We start from the raw sequence: 21,888 nt of genomic DNA, 5'->3' as shown, positions 1-21,888 counted from the left end.
TTATTGTCAGCTCCCCCGCTCTTGAGATTTCGTGGGAAGATATTGGACAACAGGCTTGCACGATTGCTGAAATTTTCATCAGTTTATTTGTCTGTTTAACTGACAACTCGTGAGCTTGACTGGTTATTTGGTTCTCATTTTCTATGAAGATACTTAACGTTAGAATGATTCATTTAATAAGCATAACATTCTGTAATTAATTTTGTAAATTGTTTCGTAGCTTTGGAATATTACGATTTTGCGATATTGCCCAGAAAAACTTGCTAGGATGGTTGAAGTATTTGTTGCATTCAAACCTTTTGTCTCAGACAAAAAGTATTTTGGCGGGTTCCAAATTAAGATATTAAAAAGACAATCAGGGTTCCTTATATATGCTGCAAAAATTTCCCATATCGGATTTTTTTGAAGATTAAAGGTTGTGTTTTCGTTCTTTATAAATGCCTCAATAATTAAATTCCTACAGTTTTTACAATGAAATTTTATTCATCAATCACAATCGCAGTCACTTTCGCCAAGTATTGCGATATAATTTTTTCACACCACTGCTACCAGCTCTGCTGATGAGAAATTACCCTAATCAATGTCTGCTCCTTTCAGGTGTTATACATGGCCATGAGGATAGCTGTGCTTTTCCTCTTCACCTTATACAGCTGCCAAGCTCTTGAAGACGACGCGAATGCTGTCTTCTCAGCTCGAATTGAGGTAAAAACATGAAATCTTCAACGAATGTCCTAGCAGTCTATTAACCAGTTTGTCTGTTTAGAGCTGTAGTGGATGAAAATTAAACCGCTATCCCGAAGTTAAGCGGTTTCTTAACCAAAAAGCTCCATTAATGTAAGTTGATTTTTCTCCTTCAGGAGTTTTGGGTTTTATTTGCGTTAGTCTCCTGTATGCCTTTTATGCATTTCTTACTTCTTACCTATTTAATTATACTCTTTATAGATGCTCCTGTTCGGAATGGTCGGACTCAACTTCTTGTGCTAACTAAAAAATAATCCAGGCCAAATCTAATGAGCGCCAAAATTAATGCAAGTCGCGCAGTTTAAATATTTTTGTAGTTCATAATTCAAGAGAAATTATATAGTATTTTTAAGCTGTATTGATTTAGTGTTCTAATTTCTGTCTAATGATTTATTCAAGCTATTAATTTAGTTTTCAAGTTGAATTACGAATCCCATGTTGTCGCTATTGATAAAATCTCGGTTTTTCTTTTTTATAGTAGTCATAAACTGAAATAGTTTAAAGCTACTGGTCACAAAGAGTTTTTATGATGAAATGACAGTAATGACTTCCATAAATGGCAGGTAGACTCTGGGTCTTGCCCCTTTTCTTTTGTGTAGCCAATTTGCACGATTTCTTGCAAAACATACAAATGGATCTCAGTTCAATGCTAGAATGAATGCACAACGTTCGTGGGCACAAGTTTATTATACTCTAGCAATGTTTTAAAATCCACCTTGATTTAGTCAATTGATTGGATTTCAATGAATGTTTCAGTCACAATCTGGAGGTTAAATGGATTGGTGGAGCTAATCCCGATGCCTTCTTCCTTAACAAAAACAGGGAAATTGTTGAGGTAAGTCTCATAAAATGCAGAGTAAAGGTCATATATTATAGTCAATTAATGAACAGTAATTAATTAATCTCAGTTTGTAGCAATTTTATTATCCCTGCTGACCTTTTGTATGCAATTTTTTGTACTATCAATTTTTTGGTCTGATGTTTTTTCTTCTACTGACCATCAAATTCGCATCACGTTTGTCTAGAGAAGCTGGATAAAAAGCCGACGTCATTAAGTCACTGAGCAGTCTCTAAGTACGCGATTCACCAACACTACTGAGGAGAAATTCATAATGTCAAGGCCATTGGTCGGAGTTTTAGTCCCCAGACTCCGTTTGAACCGCACCCTTCTCCAACTGACCCTTCTCCCCTCCGGTGCTGCTCCATACGCAATTTTAAGTGGTTTGGACCCTCTCCAATTATGCCCCCGCCTTGCTATTGACCCCTTGGATGTTTTCTGTTTTGCCCTCCCCGTCCATTTGCACCCCCACTTATACACTCTATAGCATATTGTTTGTATTTCGCACAAACGACATTTACAATTCAATGATGCAGCGAAGTTTTGAAATCAACACATTTAAAGTAATTCAACGTTGTTCATGATATAAGCAGACAAAGTGCGTGTTTTTACTATTACGCGCTTATCTTTCATATGATTGGCTTTATGAAACTAATTGTTTTGACAACGTTTAAACAAAAATCCATCCAATCTACCTGTGCCGCCATTTTATAATGACTAAATAAGCGAGCTCTAAGGACCGAAAAGTACATATTTGGGGGTGCGAAAATAATGGTAGTATAGGACGGGGGGCAAACAGAAAAGATCCAACCCATTTCATGCTAGTTTGACTAAGCTGTAAGAACCAAAACGAGCCTCACAGCCTTCGTTTTTGAGCAGTTTGTCAGACTGCAGTCGGTTTCGTTTCATTTTTTGCACAAAAATTAGGCCAATTAACTTTAATGACGTTTTCGAAGAATTACCAAGTTTTGAGTAGAAATACAGGTCAAAAACTAACCGCGGCAGTCAATAGTACTTTCTTTACTAGCTTTTAGGCAATACACGGATGGTCCTGGAGAGATTTCTTCTTTGGCATTAAGATCAGCGTTATCCAATTTAGGTATAAGGAAAACGCTCAACTGTAATAGAATTTCAAAATTAATAAGCAATTGTATAGCTTGTTGATCTTTTCCGTTTTGTGCCCATAATAATTATTGTACAAATAGGGCACGTGCTTTTGGGAGTTTCAAATGATATGCATCACTAAGCTGAGGATGGAGAAGGTCGGAAAAAATCATGTTTTTGACCAGTGGTCAACAGAGCTTGGCTGTCGTATACTTATATTTTCTTGAAATTATTATTAGGAGCTGCTTTTTTCACAATTCAGAGAATGAGTTGTATTGGGTTGGGGGCAGAATTTTGATCTTTTCAAGGGTTCTCATGATTTTTAAAGTCAAATTTTACTGGTGATTTTGGTGAGGTCGAAGCATGGAGGGAAAAGCGTATGGTTTCGCGCCGTGATGTGCAATCATTATAACTTTTAAGTAGTGTGATAGAACGGTATTTAGACGAGATCGCTTTCTCGAAAGTGGTTTTTGGTCACGTTCAACTTCTGTTTTTTTCACGGCCGAGTTTTTTGTGATCTTTTTCAATGCACATACATTTCTAGTCATTTGAAGGTTGTTAATTGCTGTTGGACAAAGTTTGAGTCAATTATTGTAAACGTATGTCTTTTTAAGCAAAATTGTTGCGTGACCGTTTGTTCAACAGCAATCTTCTGAAACCTTCTGTGACTTCTGAAGTGACTTTTTTTACGCTTCACTTCATTTTTGAGTGATCTCAATTGCTCTCATTTGTTGCTGATATACAAGCGTTTGCATTGGTTCTATCGAACGTCAGTCGATGTTTGATTTTTTGTTAAGTCAAGGAATTTTCTTTGAATTGTAGTTCAGGGCTTTTGCTGTTTTTGCTTGCTGTCAATCGAAGTTTGTTGCAATTGTTATAGTCCTGCTATTCTCTTCAATTCGATTTTTCTTACTTCAAACTTATCGTCTGTTCGTATTTTCTGTCTGATCAATTGGCTTTTCATTCTCGAAAATGGGATGAGCTGGTAAAGCCCAGAGGACATTAAGTGCTCTTAGAGCCTTAGGGTTCACAAGTCTCTTTGTATGCGATTCACTGAAACTGTTTAAGAGACTGTTTAAGTGTAAAGGGTGTTTCTTAGAGTTTGACCCAAGCGCGTCTCTTTGACCCTCTCCGCACTTAAACATTCCCCACATAAACCCCCTCAGCAGCAACTAGCTACTGACAAAGCAATCCTTGAGGCAATCGGTTGAGAATAATTTTCTTACGGTAGTCTTATGTTTCATTCGGTCTACAAAATTTTTGTTACGACCTGTGCCCTCGCCGCTCACCAAATCTACTTTTTTTCTTTCTTGCATGCAATTTCGACTGAGTGGTGGTCTCTTGCATTGTGAAAAGGTCTTGATTTGTTAGTTTATCACAAGCAAAACTGGACAAGTCGCTTTCGATCAAAAATGTTGAACCAAAATGATCTAACATCAAGTTTTTCTGTACTTCAGACTGTCGATTTGACAAAGAAGCGCACGGATGACCTCATGCACATTTTTGAATCTCGAGGGTTCCACATCAAACAGGACCCAGACGAGGAAGTGCCAAGGAAGAAACTCAAGGGACCTTATTATGTGTACAAGAGCGCATCGGGAAGAACTGATGGCGATAGCGTCCCTGCCAAAAGTGATCTCTAATGTGGATTTTATGGTATGTTTCATGTATTAGGTGTGCCAATTGTATAAATCAGTATCTATTTATTATCCGATGTGTACAGTTGTATTTCATTGCAATCATATAGTATAGAAACTTCCAGTTTACCAATCTCAACTGGTGAAACAATGAATTGCCAAAAATAAAGAGGTCGTCTTGTGAACAGTCATATGAAAAATAGTCAACTAGGGGCTTAATTTGAAGATGGTTTCTATAATTATATTGTTGCCGTTTGGTGCTGTTTATTTTAGTTCTCAATGTATATATAAACGAGTCATTGTTTCCTTATTTAGTATTGGTTTGTTCATTCTTTAAAGAGGAGTTGCATTAGCATACATTTGTCTATTTGGACATCAAACATAATAATTTAAGCAAATCTCGTGGTCTAAGTGCTTATGCCAGCATGTGTGCTAATGTTAGCTTTTCTCGTTTCATGCTTTAAGTTATCAATTCTAACATGTTTTTGAAATTATACCAAGGCATGAATGAATGGAGTTATATGTTGTATCACAATGTGCAGTTTCCTCATGACGGTTTTCCATCAAAGTCCCTTCTTTGTCTGGACTCTGGAAAACCCGAACACTTCCGACTGTATTTTATTGAACCGATGGCTCCAACTTCATTGTCTGAATTCACTTTTCATTCTTGATTCTCTCTCCTAGAGTCTATTGGAAAAAGCCGCTGCTTAGATAGCTGCGGTTAATTTTACACGAAGGAAAATGCAAACAATAAGAATATTGTGAATCACAATATGTGGTCGCTATGAAATATCAATTTTCTAAAATTCACGAAAATGTACACCAGTGGAATAGCAATTAAAACATCGTAAATCCTTCTAACCATACCAATTTCAAGAGCCTTCCTTCCTATTTTTATTCGGGACCGCGTAAAATTAGCTGAAATAATGCTAACCGCCTGTTAAAAACTGGTAATGCTTTTGTTTGTCCGGGCAAAAAATCCTGAATTGGTGATTCCCCTAGATCCATGCCCGTTTATAGTATGCACATTTTTTTTTCAAAATGGAGGAGTATACCAGGATGGCTAATTTTGTCAGTCAAGTTACAACCATTTTTTCACGTTCCTTAGACCTAAAAAAGGTACACATTTCAAAAAAAATTTAAAAATTATTTTCTTTTTTGCTCCATATGATTACAAAAGTTTTTACACTCAGAAAATCAAAATTTTCAATGCTGGATGAAAATCCAAACACAAAGCTAATTCAAATGCATCAGTTCTTTGAAATTTTGTTCAATTTTTAATCTTAAAATCTTTAAAAAAACTTTAAGATGCTTTACAACTGTGTTTTCGATACAACTGTTCTCGACATTTTTGTTTGTAATAAATTATTCATTTGCTTGCCTACGAGGTTCGTTAACCAAATCATTGAACGCTTCATTGAGACGGAATTGGTCAGTTCAAAGAAAATGCTGCATAACTGAAAAACAAAATGTGAAGCCGATGAGACAAATTTTTCAAGTATTAATAATGATTCAGGCCAAAAGGGGAAAGTGGTGTCAACGCGTAGGCATTATTATGGCTAGTAAAATACCTTCAGTGATATCCTGAAATGAATTTATCGAAAAAACCAATTGAAAGCAACGGGAAAAAAACCAATTTTTTTTTCCATGAAAGTAAACCATTTTTTTGCATGCAATAAACCAACAGGTTTTGCACATTTTTTTTATAGCTGCGAAGCTGTAAGCTGAGCGTAGCTATGTTGCGGTGCTCTTGGTCTTTTACAATTCAAAGAATTTGAATTGTATTGGGGCGCTGTCTTTTTTACGACTCGAAGAGTGAGTATTGGAGAAGTCCTTTTTTTTTAATCAATTTTATTGGAGTGATTTTTGAAGCGGGAAATGAAACGCATGAAAAAATTTGGAGTGATTTTGGCGCTGAACAAAGTGAAAAGCGGAGCGAAAAGAGTGGTTTTTGTTCATACCGCTGTTTTTGAGAGAGCGAGAAATTGATGTGTGAAAAAATTTTCTAAGCGAGCGAAATTTTTTTTTTGTTCACGTGCGGCATTTTAAAGCAGTTTTTTTTCATTTATTTTCGTTAAGAGGTTTGTCTATGATTTTGTTTTAATTTTAGGCTGGTTCCGGCAGTGGTTTGAAGGTTTCTGGAAATTCATATGAATTTTATGATAATTCGGAGGTTTTTAATGTATTTTGCTGATTTTCGGGCTAATTGTGCGTTTCTTGACGATTATTTTGTTTTACTGGCTCAAATGGGTATTGAAGAAACCCCTCCTACTTGAGCAATTTTATGATAAGAATTGGTTACAGTTTTGTGGGTAAGAACCATTTTTTTATGAGAAATATGACACAAAAATGGCGAAAATTGGAACTATTTTTCTTAATTTTTTGCAGTTTTTCTTTTTTTTTCTGTTTTTAGCTAAGTTTCTTTGCCTATTATGACTTGCCTATTGTTTTTCGAGCATCTGGATACCCTATTGGTTGAAGAGTTTTTTCTTTGGATTTATATGTTTTTGAATTATTAAAAAATTTAGTAACTTTTTCCAGTTTTTCAGTGAAAGTTGTTTTTCAGAGCTTTTTTTTCAATTTTAGACTAAATTATTTTTTCAAAATGCAGATAAGTGGTTTTTGTAAGTAATAGTTGTTTTGATGAAGTTATTTTGGCAGAGATAGGTTTTTCAGGATCTCAATTTATATCAAAATTTGATAATTGTATAAATCAGTATCTATTTATTATCCGATGTGTACAGTTGTATTTCATTGCAATCATATAGTATAGAAACTTCCAGTTTACCAATCTCAACGGGTGAAACAAGGAATTGCCAAAAATAAAGCGGTCGTCTTGTGAACAGTCATATGAAAAATAGTCAACTAGGGGCTTAATTTGAAGATGGTTTCTATAATTATATTGTTGCCGTTTGGTGCTGTTTATTTTAGTTCTCAATGTATATATAAACGAGTCATTGTTTCCTTATTTAGTATTGGTTTGTTCATTCTTTAAAGAGGAGTTGCATTAGCATACATTTGTCTATTTGGACATCAAACATAATAATTTAAGCAACACTCGTGGTCTAAGTGCTTATGCCAGCATGTGTGCTAATGTTAGCTTTTCTCGTTTCATGCTTTAAGTTATCAATTCTAACATGTTTTTGAAATTATACCAAGGCATGAATGAATTGAGTTATATGTTGTATCACAATGTGCAGTTTCCTCATGACGGTTTTCCATCAAAGTCCCTTCTTTGTCTGGACTCTGGAAAACCCGAACACTTCCGACTGTATTTTATTGAACCGATGGCTCCAACTTCATTGTCTGAATTCACTTTTCATTCTTGATTATCTCTCCTAGAGTCTATTGGAAAAAGCCGCTGCTTAGATAGCTGCGGTTAATTTTACACGGAGGAAAATGCAAACAATAAGAATTTTGTGAATCACAATGTGGTCGCTATGAAATATCAATTTTTTAAAATTCACGAAAATGTACACCAGTGGAATAGCAATTAAAACATCGTAAATCCTTCTAACCATACCAATTTCAAGAGCCTTCCTTCCTATTTTTATTCGGGACCGCGTAAAATTAGCTGAAATAATGCTAACCGCCTGTTAAAAACTGGTAATGCTTTTGTTTGTCCGGGCAAAAAATCCTGAATTGGTGATTCCCCTAGATCCATGCCCGTTTATTGTATGCACATTTTTTTTTCAAAATGGAGGAGTATACCAGGATGGCTAATTTTGTCAGTCAAGTTACAACCATTTTTTCACGTTCCTTAGACCTAAAAAAGGTACACATTTCAAAAAAAATTTAAAAATTATTTTCTTTTTTGCTCCATATGATTACAAAAGTTTTTACACTCAGAACATCAAAATTTTCAATTCTGGATGAAAATCCAAACACAAAGCTAATTCAAATGCATCAGTTCTTTGAAATTTTGTTCAATTTTTAATCTTAAAATCTTAAAAAAAACTTTAAGATGCTTTACAACTGTGTTTTCGATACAACTGTTCTCGACATTTTTGTTTGTAATAAATTATTCATTTGCTTGCCTACGAGGTTCGTTAACCAAATCATTGAACGCTTCATTGAGACGGAATTGGTCAGTTCAAAGAAAATGCTGCATAACTGAAAAACAAAATGTGAAGCCGATGAGACAAATTTTTCAAGTATTAATAATGATTCAGGCCAAAAGGGGAAAGTGGTGTCAACGCGTAGGCATTATTATGGCTAGTAAAATACCTTCAGTGATATCCTGAAATGAATTTATCGAAAAAACCAATTGAAAGCAACGGGAAAAAAACCAATTTTTTTTCCATGAAAGTAAACCATTTTTTTGCATGCAATAAACCAACAGTTTTTGCACATTTTTTTTATAGCTGCGAAGCTGTAAGCTGAGCGTAGCTTTATTGCGGTGCTCTTGGTTTTTTACAATTCAAAGAATTTGAATTATATTGGGGCGCTGTCTTTTTTACGACTCGAAGAGGAGTATTGGAGAAGTCCTTTTTTTAATCAATTTTATTGGAGTGATTTTTGAAGCGGGAAATGAAACGCATGAAAAAATTTGGAGTGATTTTGGCGCTGAACAAAAGTGAAAAGCGGAGAGAAAAGAGTGGTTTTTGTTCATACCGCTGTTTTTGAGAGAGCGAGAAATTGATGTGTGAAAAAATTTTCTAAGCGAGCGAAATTTTTTTGTTCACGTGCGGCATTTTAAAGCAGTTTTTTTATTTATTTTTGTTAAGAGGTTTGTTTATGATTTTGTTTTAATTTTAGGCTGGTTCCGGCAGTGGTTTGAAGGTTTCTGGAAATTCATATGAATTTTATGATAATTCAGATGTTTTTAATGTATTTTGCTGATTTTCGGGCTAATTTTGCGTTTTTTTGACGATTATTTTGTTATACTGGCTCAAATGGGTATTGAAGAAACCCGTCATACTTGAGCAATTTTATGATAAAAATTGGTTACAGTTTTGTGGGTAAGAACCATTTTTTTTATGAGAAATATGACACAAAAAGTGCGAAAATTGGAACTATTTTTCTTAATTTTTTGCAGTTTGTCGCTTTTTTTCTGTTTTTAGCTAAGTTTCTTTGCCTATTATGACTTGCCTATTGTTTTTCGAGCATCTGGATACCCTATTGGTTGAAGAGTTTTTTCTTTGGATTTATATGTTTTTGAGTTATTAGAAAATTTAGTAACTTTTTCCTGTTTTTCAGTGAAAGTTGTTTTTCAGAGCTTTTTTTCAATTTTAGACTAAATTATTTTTTCAAAATGCACATAAGTGGTTTTTGTAAGTAATAGTTGTTTTGATGAAGTTATTTTGGCAGAGATAGGTTTTTCAGGATCTCAATTTATAACAAAATTTGATCAGATTTTTTATCATATTTTAACAGACTTGATTTTTTTGTTTTTACTTTTTTGTTTCGACTTTGTTTCAAGATAATCATAAATTAGTGAAGGCACGTTTTGTTTTATGAGTAGTTGGATGGCGTTTAAATGGATTTTCACTTCGAGTCGTTTCCGGAATTCTTCCGGCTATGTTTTTTTAAGATCTGTTCACACAATTTCATGATTTTTGAAGTCAAATTGGAATGGTGATTTTGGTCATGCCGAAACAGGAAATGGAGCGAAAAAGCGAGTGATTTTGCGGCGGGATTTTTTTTGCTCTAATTTTAAAGTAGAGTGAGAAAACGGTGTTTGAACAAAAATTCGGTTTCTCGGTAGTGGTTTTTTGTGCACATGCGGCAATTTCACTCTGATTTTTACTGTTTTTTCGATTTTTTGGATCCGATTTTTTTCTAAATAGCTTTCCCAATCCATTCACAGCTCATTCTGGACCTAGTTTTTTGTTAGAATCAAAATTACATATCTCACTAGTTGTTTTTTGTTCTCCCTAGCAGCATTTTGACATTGATTTTCTCTTTTTTTGTTTTTTTTTCATCTGATTTTTTTTAGAAATGGTTTTCCCAATTCACTCATTGTCCGTTCTAGGTCTAGCTGTTTGTTAAGTCAATGAAAATTCTTTGAATTGTACGTCAGGACTTGTCCTGCTATGTTTTTTTTTAAGATCTGTTCACACATTTTCATGATTTTTGAAGTCAAAGTGGAGTAGTGATTTTGGTCACGCCGAAACAGGAAATGGAGCGAAAAAGCGAGTGATTTTGCGGCGTGAATTTTTTTTGCTCTAATTTTAAAGTAGAGTGAGGAAACGGTGTTTGAACAAAAATTCGGTTTCTCGGTAGTGGTTTTTTGTGCACATGCGGCAATTTCACTCTGATTTTTACTGTTTTTTCGATTTTTTGGATCCGATTTTTTTTCTAAATAGCTTTCCCAATCCATTCACAGCTCATTCTGGACCTAGTTTTTTGTTAGAATCAAAATTACATATCTCACTAGTTGTTTTTTGTTCTCCCTAGCAGCATTTTGACATTGATTTTCTCTTTTTTTGTTTTTTTTCATCTGATTTTTTTTAGAAATGGTTTTCCCAATTCACTCATTGTCCGTTCTAGGTCTAGCTGTTTGTTAAGTCAATGAAAATTCTTTGAATTGTACGTCAGGACTTGTCCTGCTATGTTTTTTTTTAAGATCTGTTCACACATTTTCATGATTTTTGACGTCAAAGTGGAGTAGTGATTTTGGTCACGCCGAAACAGGAAATGGAGCGAAAAAGCGAGTGATTTTGCGGCGCGAATTTTTTTTGCTCTAATTTTAAAGTAGAACGAGAAAACGGTGTTTGAACAAAACTTTGCTTTCTCGCTAGTGGTTTTTGTTCACATGCTGCATTGTGACATTGATTTTTCAGTTTTTTAAAAAGTTTTTGGATCTGATTTTTTTTGGAAATGGTTTTCCCAATTCACTCATTGTCCGTCCTAGGTCTACTTTTTGTTCAGTCAATTCTTTGAATTCTACGTTAGGACTTGTCCTGCTATGATTTTTACAATTCAAAGAATTTGAATTGTATTGGGGCGCTGTCTTCTTTTTTAGATCTGTTCACACATATTCATGATTTTTGAAGTCAAATTGGGGTGGTGATTTTGGTCACGCCGAAACAGGAAGCGGAGCGAAAAAGCGAGTGGCTTTGCGGCGTGAATTTTTTTCGCTCTAATTTTAAAGTAGAGTGAGAAAATGGTGTTTGAACAAAAATTCGGTTTCTCGGTAGTGGTTTTTTGTTCACATGCGGCAATTTCACTCTGATTTTCACTGTTTTTTCGATTTTTTGGAACGTATTTTTTTCTAAATGGTTTTCCCAATCCATTCACAGCTCATTCTAGGCCTAGTTTTTTGTTTGAATTAAATTTTCATTTGGCGCTAGTGGTTTTTTGTTCAAATGCGGCATTTAGACATTGATTTTCTCTTTTTCTTATTTTTTATCTGATTTTTTCTAAAATGGTTTTCTCAATTCACTCATAGTCGATTCTAGGTCTAGTTTTTCTGTTTAGTCAATGAAAATTTATTGAATTGTACGTCAGGACTTGTCCTGCTATGTTTTTTTTGTTTCGTCGTGTGACGCTCTTTTCGTTTTACATTTGTTCACAGAGCAGAGCTGATAAAGTCAAATTTTCTGAATGACTTCTTCCTCTCACTAAAGGCATTTGTGCGCGTGACGTCATTTCTCACTCGCTTTAGCGAAAATTTTAGGTTTTTTGCGTGATTAGATTTTGATCATACGTGACTTACCTCACTCAATAAAATGACTTTTGAACTTTAAAACTCAAGTTTAATTTGAATTTGTTTAAGGTCAAAGGAACTCATTTGTGCAGTTAAGGTCCCTAATAAGAGGCTTCTGCGGAATGAATTTTAACAAGCTTTATTAATTTATCGCTGAATGTTTTTGACCTAGTTTTTTTGAGCGGCGTCGATTTTTTTTTCAATTTAGATCTATCTGTTTCTATCTCGATTATATGGCACGCAGGTCTATTCTTTCGCAGCTATTCCGGCAATCTGCCGGCTATTTTAACTAAAAAAGCAAAGATTTTAATAGCCTTGAGCCCAAAATCTTTACTGAACGGAGGTAAAAATATCTCAACGGAGGTAAAACGATTCGAGCAAAAAATTTTATCAAAAAAAATGTTTTTCTTTCAAATTAACTGCATTATGCGAAAAATTTAAATTTTGACTCGGATTTAAAGATTAAAGAAATTGAAACTCTTTGATTAAAGTTCGAAGCGTTCCGTACAAGGGTATTTTTTTTGTGGCGAAGCAGATCAATTGAAGTAATACACCGGAACAACTGTAAAGCAGAACTTTTTTAAGTAAAACTTATGGTAATAAATTTATAAAAGATTTTAGTTCTTGTAGTACTCGTTTTAATGTTTTTAAAAAGATGTGTTCTGTCAAACCAACTGACAAAACTTTGGGCAGAAAGGGACTAAATAGGGCAAAACAAAGATTGATTTCAAACAGAAAATTTAATTGTAGTAACAAAAAACTTGGAATATACCTCTGAAGTACACAAAGACACCACAGAGAGACAAAGTAATTTGAGTGTTAGCTGATGTTTGTTTGCAGTTGAATGAAAACTGAATTTTAAAATTATAATTCATTAAAAAATTGAAGCACAAGTGAGAAATTTAGTGTTCGATTTTTTGTTAAACTGAGCAGCTTGAGTTCAAATTTCTAAAGTTATTCAAGTATAAACCACTATTCGCGGTTTTCGAAAACAATCTGAAAGCTTGAAAAAGGAAGAAACGACTGATAAGTTTTTGAAATATTCGTGTTCTTCATTTCAGTGATACATGTTTTCTGCTCCTAACACGTTTGAACTATACAATTTGGGAAATAATTAGAATATAATTAGCGCTGTTGAAAAACAATGTTATTATTCTACGTGTTCGGACAAACTTTTTGTATGCAAGCATATTTAAAAAATTTGATTTAAAAAAATATTTTTTAAAATTTAAAAAACAGACCCAGAAGAAACAAAGGTAAAAATTGAAGCCAGAAAAATCCAAAAATTTAACTAAAAGACTGGAATAAAAATGAAGTAACTTTTGAACTTTTCATATCAACAAAAACTGTGATAGTCAGGAGAGCGTATGCCGCTAGATACGGAAAACAGAAAAAATTATCTCAAAAATTTTACAGAGAATTCTTTTTTCCCAAAATTGATGGTGTTGAAATCATTGAATTTATTAGGAATGTCTTATAACGCTTTAAACCATATATCTCTGGACTATTTTGCCCAATTATTTGGAAAGTCGGAACAACAGAAGGATCACTTTCACAAATAACTAGTGGCGCCGAAATGAACAAAAAACGTAAAGTAGTTTCAAATATGTAATTATCCAGCATTGAAAGTTAAGAAGCATATAACACCATGTATGATTTCTCTCAAGGTGCGAAATGGCAAAAAAATGACGACAGCATTTAATCAATCACTAAAATTGTTCAAAAACATGATGCCCAATGTAACAAATACTTTAGCCAAAACTTGAAACATTTGATTGATAATGGATAATGGATAAAGGATCAAGGCGCTGTCATCAATAAGTCGAGATGAAAACTTTACATAAAGAGAAACAATTGCGGATAAAAAATCAAAATTTCACTAAAACTTAAAAACATAAATTTATAAAGTCCATAGACTTTGTTCTTGAAACAATAAGTCGGTTTAGTAATACCTCATCAAAAAGCCAAAAGGACCTGTTTTAAAAAACTTGGAAATCTCAAAAGACACACTAATGCTTCACTGCAAAACCTATGGCAACTAAATAATAACACTTGATAAGACAACAAAAAGAAAAGCAAAAACGGGCAAACTGAAATTTCAAAAAAGTTTTTGAAAATAAGTACTGTTGAATTTATTCAAACTTTTTATTGCCTATTGAAGGATTCAAAATTATAAAACAAAGCCTAATTAGATTACATATATATGGCATTTTTTTGCTTTCGAGTGAAAGAAGGGAAAGATGAAAGAAAAAGAAGTTATTTCGCCAAAGAAATATTATACACAGAAAAATTTAACAGATTATCTCGGAGAGGACAGGGCAATGTTGCCCTCTAAGTTCCTACCCTAGCTAAATTGAAAGTAATTTGTGACATAAAGTGATCGATTTTTTTAAATTATGCTCTTAAATTATGCTTAAATTTTCCCTAAGTCCTTCAGTTTTGAGAAAAAAACGCATTTTGATGATTTTTTTGAGGGCGCGGCCCATGCTCAGGGTGTAAATAGGTAGAAAGTTGCCGCACGTGCAAAAACATTGGTCGATAACCATCTGTCCAAAGACTCCACACCTATATTTGCTAGTGCAGTTTCACTTTTAACCAAAAAGTTGAGAAAAGTGTGAAAATGGCCCAAATACAATCCAGGTGCTCTGGATTATGAAAAAGATCTAAGAAGGGAGCGGCTGTTAAAGTTGAAAAAAGTATCAGGAAATTTATCTGCAAGACAAAAATTATACAGCAATTGAATACTGTTGGCGCCACTTCAAATCAGCTACAAAAGCCATCAGACAGCAAGAAATAACTTTTGAAACTGAAAAAACTTGAAATTTGTCAAAAATCAAAAAATTGGTCAAAACTGAAAAATTTTACAAGTTGGGACCGAAAATTTGTCCACCCCCCGATTTTGGGAAGGCAAAACCCGAGCAACCCGAGGTTATGGCATACGGTTGGGGTTACCTCTAAGCTATCCATGGACCCAACGAACGTTATTGCATCAGACCCACAAGTGTGTCTATTAGCACTTATATGGTGCAAAATTGGCATTTTTCAATTTTTTGTTATTTATTATTAATTTTCTTAAGTTGTTTTTTTATGATACTTTAGATGATCATTAAAGGTGAAATACCGTACATTTGAGGCATTTAGAGCCACGTAATAACCATCCGTGATTATGTCAACAAAAGCAAATATTGCACTAATTTGACATTTACTATGTAACCAATGACCTAAATCATTTTCTTGATTAACCAATCAGAGACAAGTGCCAATGATGTTATAATTGATAAATATTTGATTATTTACTTTAACCCAATTGTTTGATTAGTGAAACCGTATTGTATTTAGAAGCATTAGAAACTGTTACCAAGAGCAGTTGGCTCTCAGATTGAATAAAATTTGATTCTTAACAACTTTAGTCTTTTTTGCTAAGTTTTGCTAGATCTTAAGATCTTGCGAGTTTCTAAGTTACTTGAGCTCACTTGACAAGAAGTTTGCAACAATACTAGAGAAGTTTGCTGCAACTACTGGTTGAAGCCTTACAAACTTCAGCACGAGATTGAACATAGATTATCACTTAGGATTTCCTTAACTTCAATCAACAAAACTAAAGTTACAGTCCTTTAAATACCTCCGAGCGACTAATTATTTCTGCGAGATCGTTAGTCAATCGAACCCAGTGAAGAACCAGGCCGGCGTAAAACTCGAGAACCAGGCTGTGATATATCGGTTCCGCTGAGATTCTTGAGCAGCCGCAACATTTGGTCCGCCGACCCGGACGACAACAACAGCAGTTACACGAACAGCAACGAATATTCGATTCAACCTGGTGGACCAAAACACAACCAGCAACGATGGCAAGCAAAAGTCCCAACAGACACTGGAAGACAGCTGATTGGAAGGCGAGTGGTCAACTGAAGACGTTAGAGAAAGAGCAAGCTGACCTACTCAAGTCCTTCTCCAGACACCTCAACGAGCTAGAAGGCTACCTGACACAAAACAAAACAATGACGGCCGAAGGTTCTTATCGATGTTTCTTCGAGACGTACGACAACTCGGAAGACAACCGACAACAGCAGAGGTTACTATTAAAACCAAAGTATTTTGAAAGCTTTGACAATGACACCAAGCGTACGTTAGAAGAAAAGAGTAAACTTTAGCGATGGGTAGTTGACAAAGTACCAGATCTCCGAGTCATTGAAGACTGTCGCGCAGTAGTCGTCGACTACCGGAAAGACACATTGCGATGGTACAAATTATTGGAAGATTCTGTTCCAATCGAGAACGAATTGTTAGAGCTAGAAAAGAAATTGAAAGCAGAAATTCTAAGCGAATCCGAAAAACAGATAATGTGTGGTCAGGCGGAACGATTATTAGAAAGGCTAGATGAAATTTTCCCAGAATGTCTTCGAATATTGAAGACAGAAGCTTGTCACTATGGGTTTACGAATTTCAGTAATGCTAGGAGTCACTATCAAGACTTGATCAAACAGTACAGGCTCAGCAAGGATTCTGGAAACAAACATCGTTAGTGTCAACTACAGCGACTGGTGACAAAGACCCAAACGACGAAACTGTAATTGATACAGGAAATGGAGCAATAGAAAACGCTGAGGAGAACGCCGAGGTGTCTTCCAAGCATTCTGCTACACATGGAAGCAGAAAACAACCCATTATCGCCCACTCGCGATCATCGAGAAGGCGACAGATCGAAGAAATGGAGCTCGAAAACCTAAGAGCAAAGAAAGAAACAGAGCAACGACTGCAAGAGCGCCAGTTGGAGTTAGAGCAGGAGCGTGAAGAAATAGAACTTTGTCGCCAGCAAGAAGAGTTACGTTTACAACAGCAACAACATTAACAACAACAAGAACAAGAGTTACGTCTAAAGATGCAAAAACAAGAAGATGAACTGCGTCTTCGACAGCATGAGCGAGCACTTGAAAACGAAAGAAAGAAAGCAGAGGAAGAAGAAGAAGAAAGACGTATGAAACTTGAGCTGACTAAAGGAAGCTCAAGAGCATCTGGATCAGTGGCAGATGAGATAGAAAAAGTTGGATCAAAACGAAATCACGAAAGAACAGCAGAGTGGGCAGAATCAGTGGCTCAACAGTCTGTCCATAGACGGCCACTATCTCCAAATGTTTTTATCGACCCTCCAACGAATGTCACACAGGAGAGAGTTGACAAACGTTTCAGCACCTGTCCGAAAACTACCCCGCTGCTTCAACAGGGTGAAGGACTTTTCTCAACGCAACTGACTGAACCGAGCATTCTCAAGAAACCAGAAGCCCGTAAATCAATTAGAGTAACAGACCCACCAGCACCGCCGTTGACAAGGACGACGTTTCAGCAGCAGGGAACGTCAGCAATTCAAACTAGAAACAGGAGTCAGAGTCCCATCAACAACTCTCAAAACAGGTCTGCCGAGAGCAGAAACAGGAGCACAATGAATCACACCACTCCCCAAGTCATTTACCAACCAGTACCAAGCAGTGGTGCCAGTGGCTTGCAAAAACTAAAACTAACTGAGTTTTCAGGAGATCCTCTGGAGTGGCCAGAGTGGTCAGGTCTCTTTGATGTTGTTGTTCATCGAAAGCAAATCAGCGATACAGAAAAGATGCAATACCTCAAGACCAGTCTCACGGGTCAAGCAAAAGCAGCAATATCGGGAAAGGGATTCAGCTCGCAATCATACTATCATGCTTGGAACATACTCTGTGAGAAGTATGGCAGATCAGATGTCAAAGTCAATGCTCAATTCAAGAAAATACATAATCATCCTCCAATTTGGCACGACGATTCACGAGCATCGTCAAGTTTGCAAATGTGGTTACAAATGTGGTGAACACCTTGACTCAACTGGGATACACATCAGACCTAGAAGCAGAAGCAGGGCTAAGTTCAACAACGAGAAAACTTTCTCCTCAACTGAGAGAACAGTGGTTGCAGTACATGCAAGATCGTCGACTACTGAGAGGCAACCTGTTTGTTTTCAAAAAGTGGCTTGCCTCCAAAGCTGTAATTCATGAGAACTTGTTAGCAAAGACAAACTCGTCGTTTGACAAACAAATTTGAAAGCCGTGATAAACAGAAGTCGAGTACCTTTGCTTCAAACGCTGAAGAGTCGAGCAAACCCAAGACTTTTGAATGTCCCTTCAAAGACGGATAACATCCTATTTCGACGTGTGAAGAATTCAAATCAATGAAAGTAACTGAACGACGAGAGCATGTCCAGAAGCTCCGACGGTGTTTCAATTGATTGAAACCAGGTCACATGTCGAAGGACTGCAGAAGCAGGACATGCAGTGTACCCAGCTGTGGAAGGCGGCACAATAGGCTTTTGCACAGCGAACTACCGAAGAAGGAAACTACAAAGAATGTCTCAGATGCTACAACTGCCGTAGCAACTAACATCACCCAAGTAGGACTCCCAGTGGTACAAATCAAGCTGACAAACAGAGACTTAAGCCTAAATGTACTAGCAATGTGTGATTCGGGATCCTCAATCTCATTTGTTGACAAATCAGTGGTCTCAAAACTCCAACTCCAAGGGCGAAAAGCATCTCTGTCAGTAGCAGGGATTCATGGCTCACAAGATGTCAAGACGGAAATAGTGCCGGTTGCTGTTTCAGCGCATGAGAAGTCTCGACCATTGACAACAGTGCAATTCTATGTGCACGAGAAACTGAAGTTGGGTGACCAGATTGTGGAGATGCAAGAGTTGAAAGACTGCTACCCACATTCGAGGAATTTGCCAGATCAGAGCTACAATCTAAACGATGTTCAAGTGATTTTTGTACAAGATTGTTACGATATTCATCACCCTTTTGAATTCAAGAAGTCAGAAGACAAAGCTGCACATGGGCAGTGAAATTAAAAATTAGCTGGGCCTTAAGTGGTCGGCTACCAGCGAAGCAGGCAGCAACTCTTGCCACAACAGCAACATCAATTGCAGATGACAAACTAGCAAACCAGTTGAGTAAGTGGTGGGATATCGAGTCCTACGTTTCAAACTGCGATGTCACCGGACATTCAAAGGAAGAGCAACGAGCAATCAAGACGTTGGAGCAAACAACGCGATTCAACGGTGAAAGATATGAAGTAGGACTTCTGTGGCGAGAGGACGAAGTGAAGTTACCGAACAACTTCTACTCTGCAATGGGGCAGCTCAAGTCCCTAGAACGACGCCTGCAGAAAGACGAAACACTAAAGAAGCGGTACCAAGAGACCATTGACACAGATGTCAACGCTGGATACGTTCGGAAAGTAGATCAAGCTGAACTGAATGAAACCAAAGACAAACTGCAATGGTATTTAACACATCATCCCGTCATAAACCCGCACAAACCCGAGAAAGTCAGAAGAGTGTGCAACGCAGCGGCGAAGTATCAAGGTGTAGCCCTAAACGACAAACTTCTACCTGGGCCAGACCTGCTGCAGAGTTTTATCGGAATCATATTTCGCTTCCGAGAACACCAAATAGCTTTATCAGCCGACATAGAAGCAATGTTTCTTCAAGTAGCTGTCCCAAACGATGACAGCCGATGTTTACGATTCTTATGGAGAGAAGATCCAGAGCAGAGAATAGATGTCTATGAGTATAAACAACACGTTTTTGGGGCGAAAAGCTCGCCGACTTGTGCTTTGCATCAAGTGGCGAAAGATAACGCGAAAGAAGACGATAATCTTGTCAAAGCTTTCCAGCGAAACTTCTACATGGACGACTTCCTCAAGTCAGTCGGAACACCTCAAGAAACGATTGAAATCTACCAGAAAGTCAGAGAAATCCTTAACAAAGGTGGATTCAATTTGACGAAATGGATAACAAGTGACGATGAAGTCGAGTCACAGATCCCAGAGACAGTCAGTCTCATAGTCTGTCGTGGACACAGACAGTCTCATAGTCTGTCGTGGAACTGAGCGAGAAGGTCAGCAAAAATAAATCAGAGAATTGTCCTATCCTTTGTCTCAGCAGTGTTCGACCCACTTGGGATATGTTCAACCTTCACGATAAGAATGCGGTTCCTACTCAAAAGCAACTTGGGCAGCAATGGGACAAGCATGGGACAAAGATTTGTCAGCAGAACACTCAAAACTGTTCAGTGATTGGTGCTCTGAGTTGAGAGAAATAAGAACGATGTCAATAAATCGACTTTATTTTGAAAACGGATGCACAAACCTGAGTTTTTACATCTTTACAGATGCATCAGAGGACGCGATATGCATTGTAGCATATCTGCAAGATGAAGCAACGCTAAAACTGACATATGTAATAGGGAAATGTCGTGCGGCACCCATCAGACACATGACGATACCGAAGGTAGAAATCCAAGCCGCAGTTTACGGAGTTCGTCTCAGAAAGCAGATTCTAAACGAGCATGATGTCAGAATTGACAAAATCTATCATTGGACCGACTCATCAACAGTGCTACGGTGGCTACAGGCAGCGCACAAGAAACAACAAGTGTTCGTTGCGAACAGAGCAGCGGAAATACTGGAAAACTCATCGATGGATCAATGGAGACACGTCAAAGGTGTCGAAAACCCTGCCGACAGCGGAACCCGAGGAATGTCCATCGAAGGCCTCAAAGAGTCCGTATGGCTAAACGGGCCGGCATGGCTCCAAGCAGATGAAAGAAAAGGGGCCAAAGACGTGGTGCCAAGTGAACGAACTCGAACCTGAGCAAGTTACGAGTACTGTAGCAACAGAAACTAAACTAGACCAAATATTTGACTGGAGACGATACAGTTCCTTCAACCGAATTAGAAACTTTATTGCCTACTGCATGAGGTTCAAGACGAAGCAGAGAGGTACCCCCAAAGCAGATAAAATTCATCAAGCAGAGCAAATACTGTTTCGATTTGTTCAAACCGAAAGCTTCCCGAATGTTTCGAAGTCTATAGCAAGCAGCAAAGAAATCTCCAAAACTTTAAACATTGCCAAATTGTCACCCTTCAAAGAGGAAGATGGAACAATTAGAGTGAAAGGCCGATTGAAGCTTTCAAACCTTGATTACAATGCAAAACATCCAATATTGTTAACAGCAAAACATCCAGTTGTTCAAATTCTGTTGGAGAAAGCACATCGAGACAACCTACATGAGCGCACAGAGTACGTGAGAAACATGCTTCAACAAGAATACTGGACAATTGGGCTGAAAAATGCATTAAGAAAAATCAAGTCAAGATGTATCAAATGCAGACACAGGAACGCCAATCCAATTCACCCACCGATGGCAGATCTACCCCGAGAACGACTTGATGAACATGTGTTCTCATTCACTCATACCTGAGTCGACTACTTCGGACCCTTCGAAGTCAAGTTTCTACGACGTACCCTGAAGAGATGGTGCTGCCTCTTCACTTGCCTGACAACCAGAGCAGTTCACATCGAAGTCGCACAGTCATTGGACACCGAGTCATGTCTAGCTGCAGTGACAAGATTCATTGCAAGACGTGGCTACCCAAGTACCATCATCAGTGACAACGGAACAAATTTTGTTGGAGCAGCCATTGACATGAAATCGTTCATGAACGAGTGGGACAAAGCAAAGATTGAGAGTGACTTAGCACAGAAAAAGATTGTTTGGAAGTTCAATCCTCCCGGAGCTCCTCACTTTGGTGGAATCTGGGAAAGACTGGTTCAAAGTTGCAAGAAGGTCATGATTGCAATCTTGGACAACAGAAGCCTCATCGACGAGGTGCTCAGCACAACAATGTGTCTTGTAGAGCAGACTCTCAACGCAAGACCCCTGACAGCAGTCAGTGACGACACTGAAGATTTGACAGCACTACACCTAATCATTTCCTGCTAGGACGAGAGAACGCGAGTGCACCATTCATGTCATCCAGTGAACGCTACCGCGACCTGAGAAAGTCATTCAAAACGGCTCAAGTATATGCCGACCTGATCTGGAAAAGATGGA

General features: G+C 37.1%; 1 protein-coding gene across 1 annotated transcript; it reads left to right on the top strand.

Moving 5' to 3' along the window:
- The first annotated feature begins 601 nt into the window (after positions 1-601).
- LOC142339136 (selenoprotein M-like) lies at positions 602-4,991 on the top strand. The gene is given in 4 exon segments (XM_075388889.1): positions 602-702; positions 764-834; positions 1,498-1,576; positions 4,141-4,991. Coding segments are annotated over 4 exon segments (432 nt in total). The 5' UTR covers positions 602-606; the 3' UTR covers positions 4,327-4,991.
- Positions 4,992-21,888: the final 16,897 nt, after the last annotated feature.

The sequence above is a fragment of the Convolutriloba macropyga genome, chromosome 1, assembly GCF_964194025.1.
Source record: "Convolutriloba macropyga chromosome 1, txConMacr16.3, whole genome shotgun sequence".
NCBI classification, from domain to species: Eukaryota; Metazoa; Xenacoelomorpha; order Acoela; family Convolutidae; genus Convolutriloba; species Convolutriloba macropyga.
The sequence above is the reverse complement of the archived record's forward strand: the minus strand, read 5'-3'. Positions and strand labels throughout refer to the sequence as shown.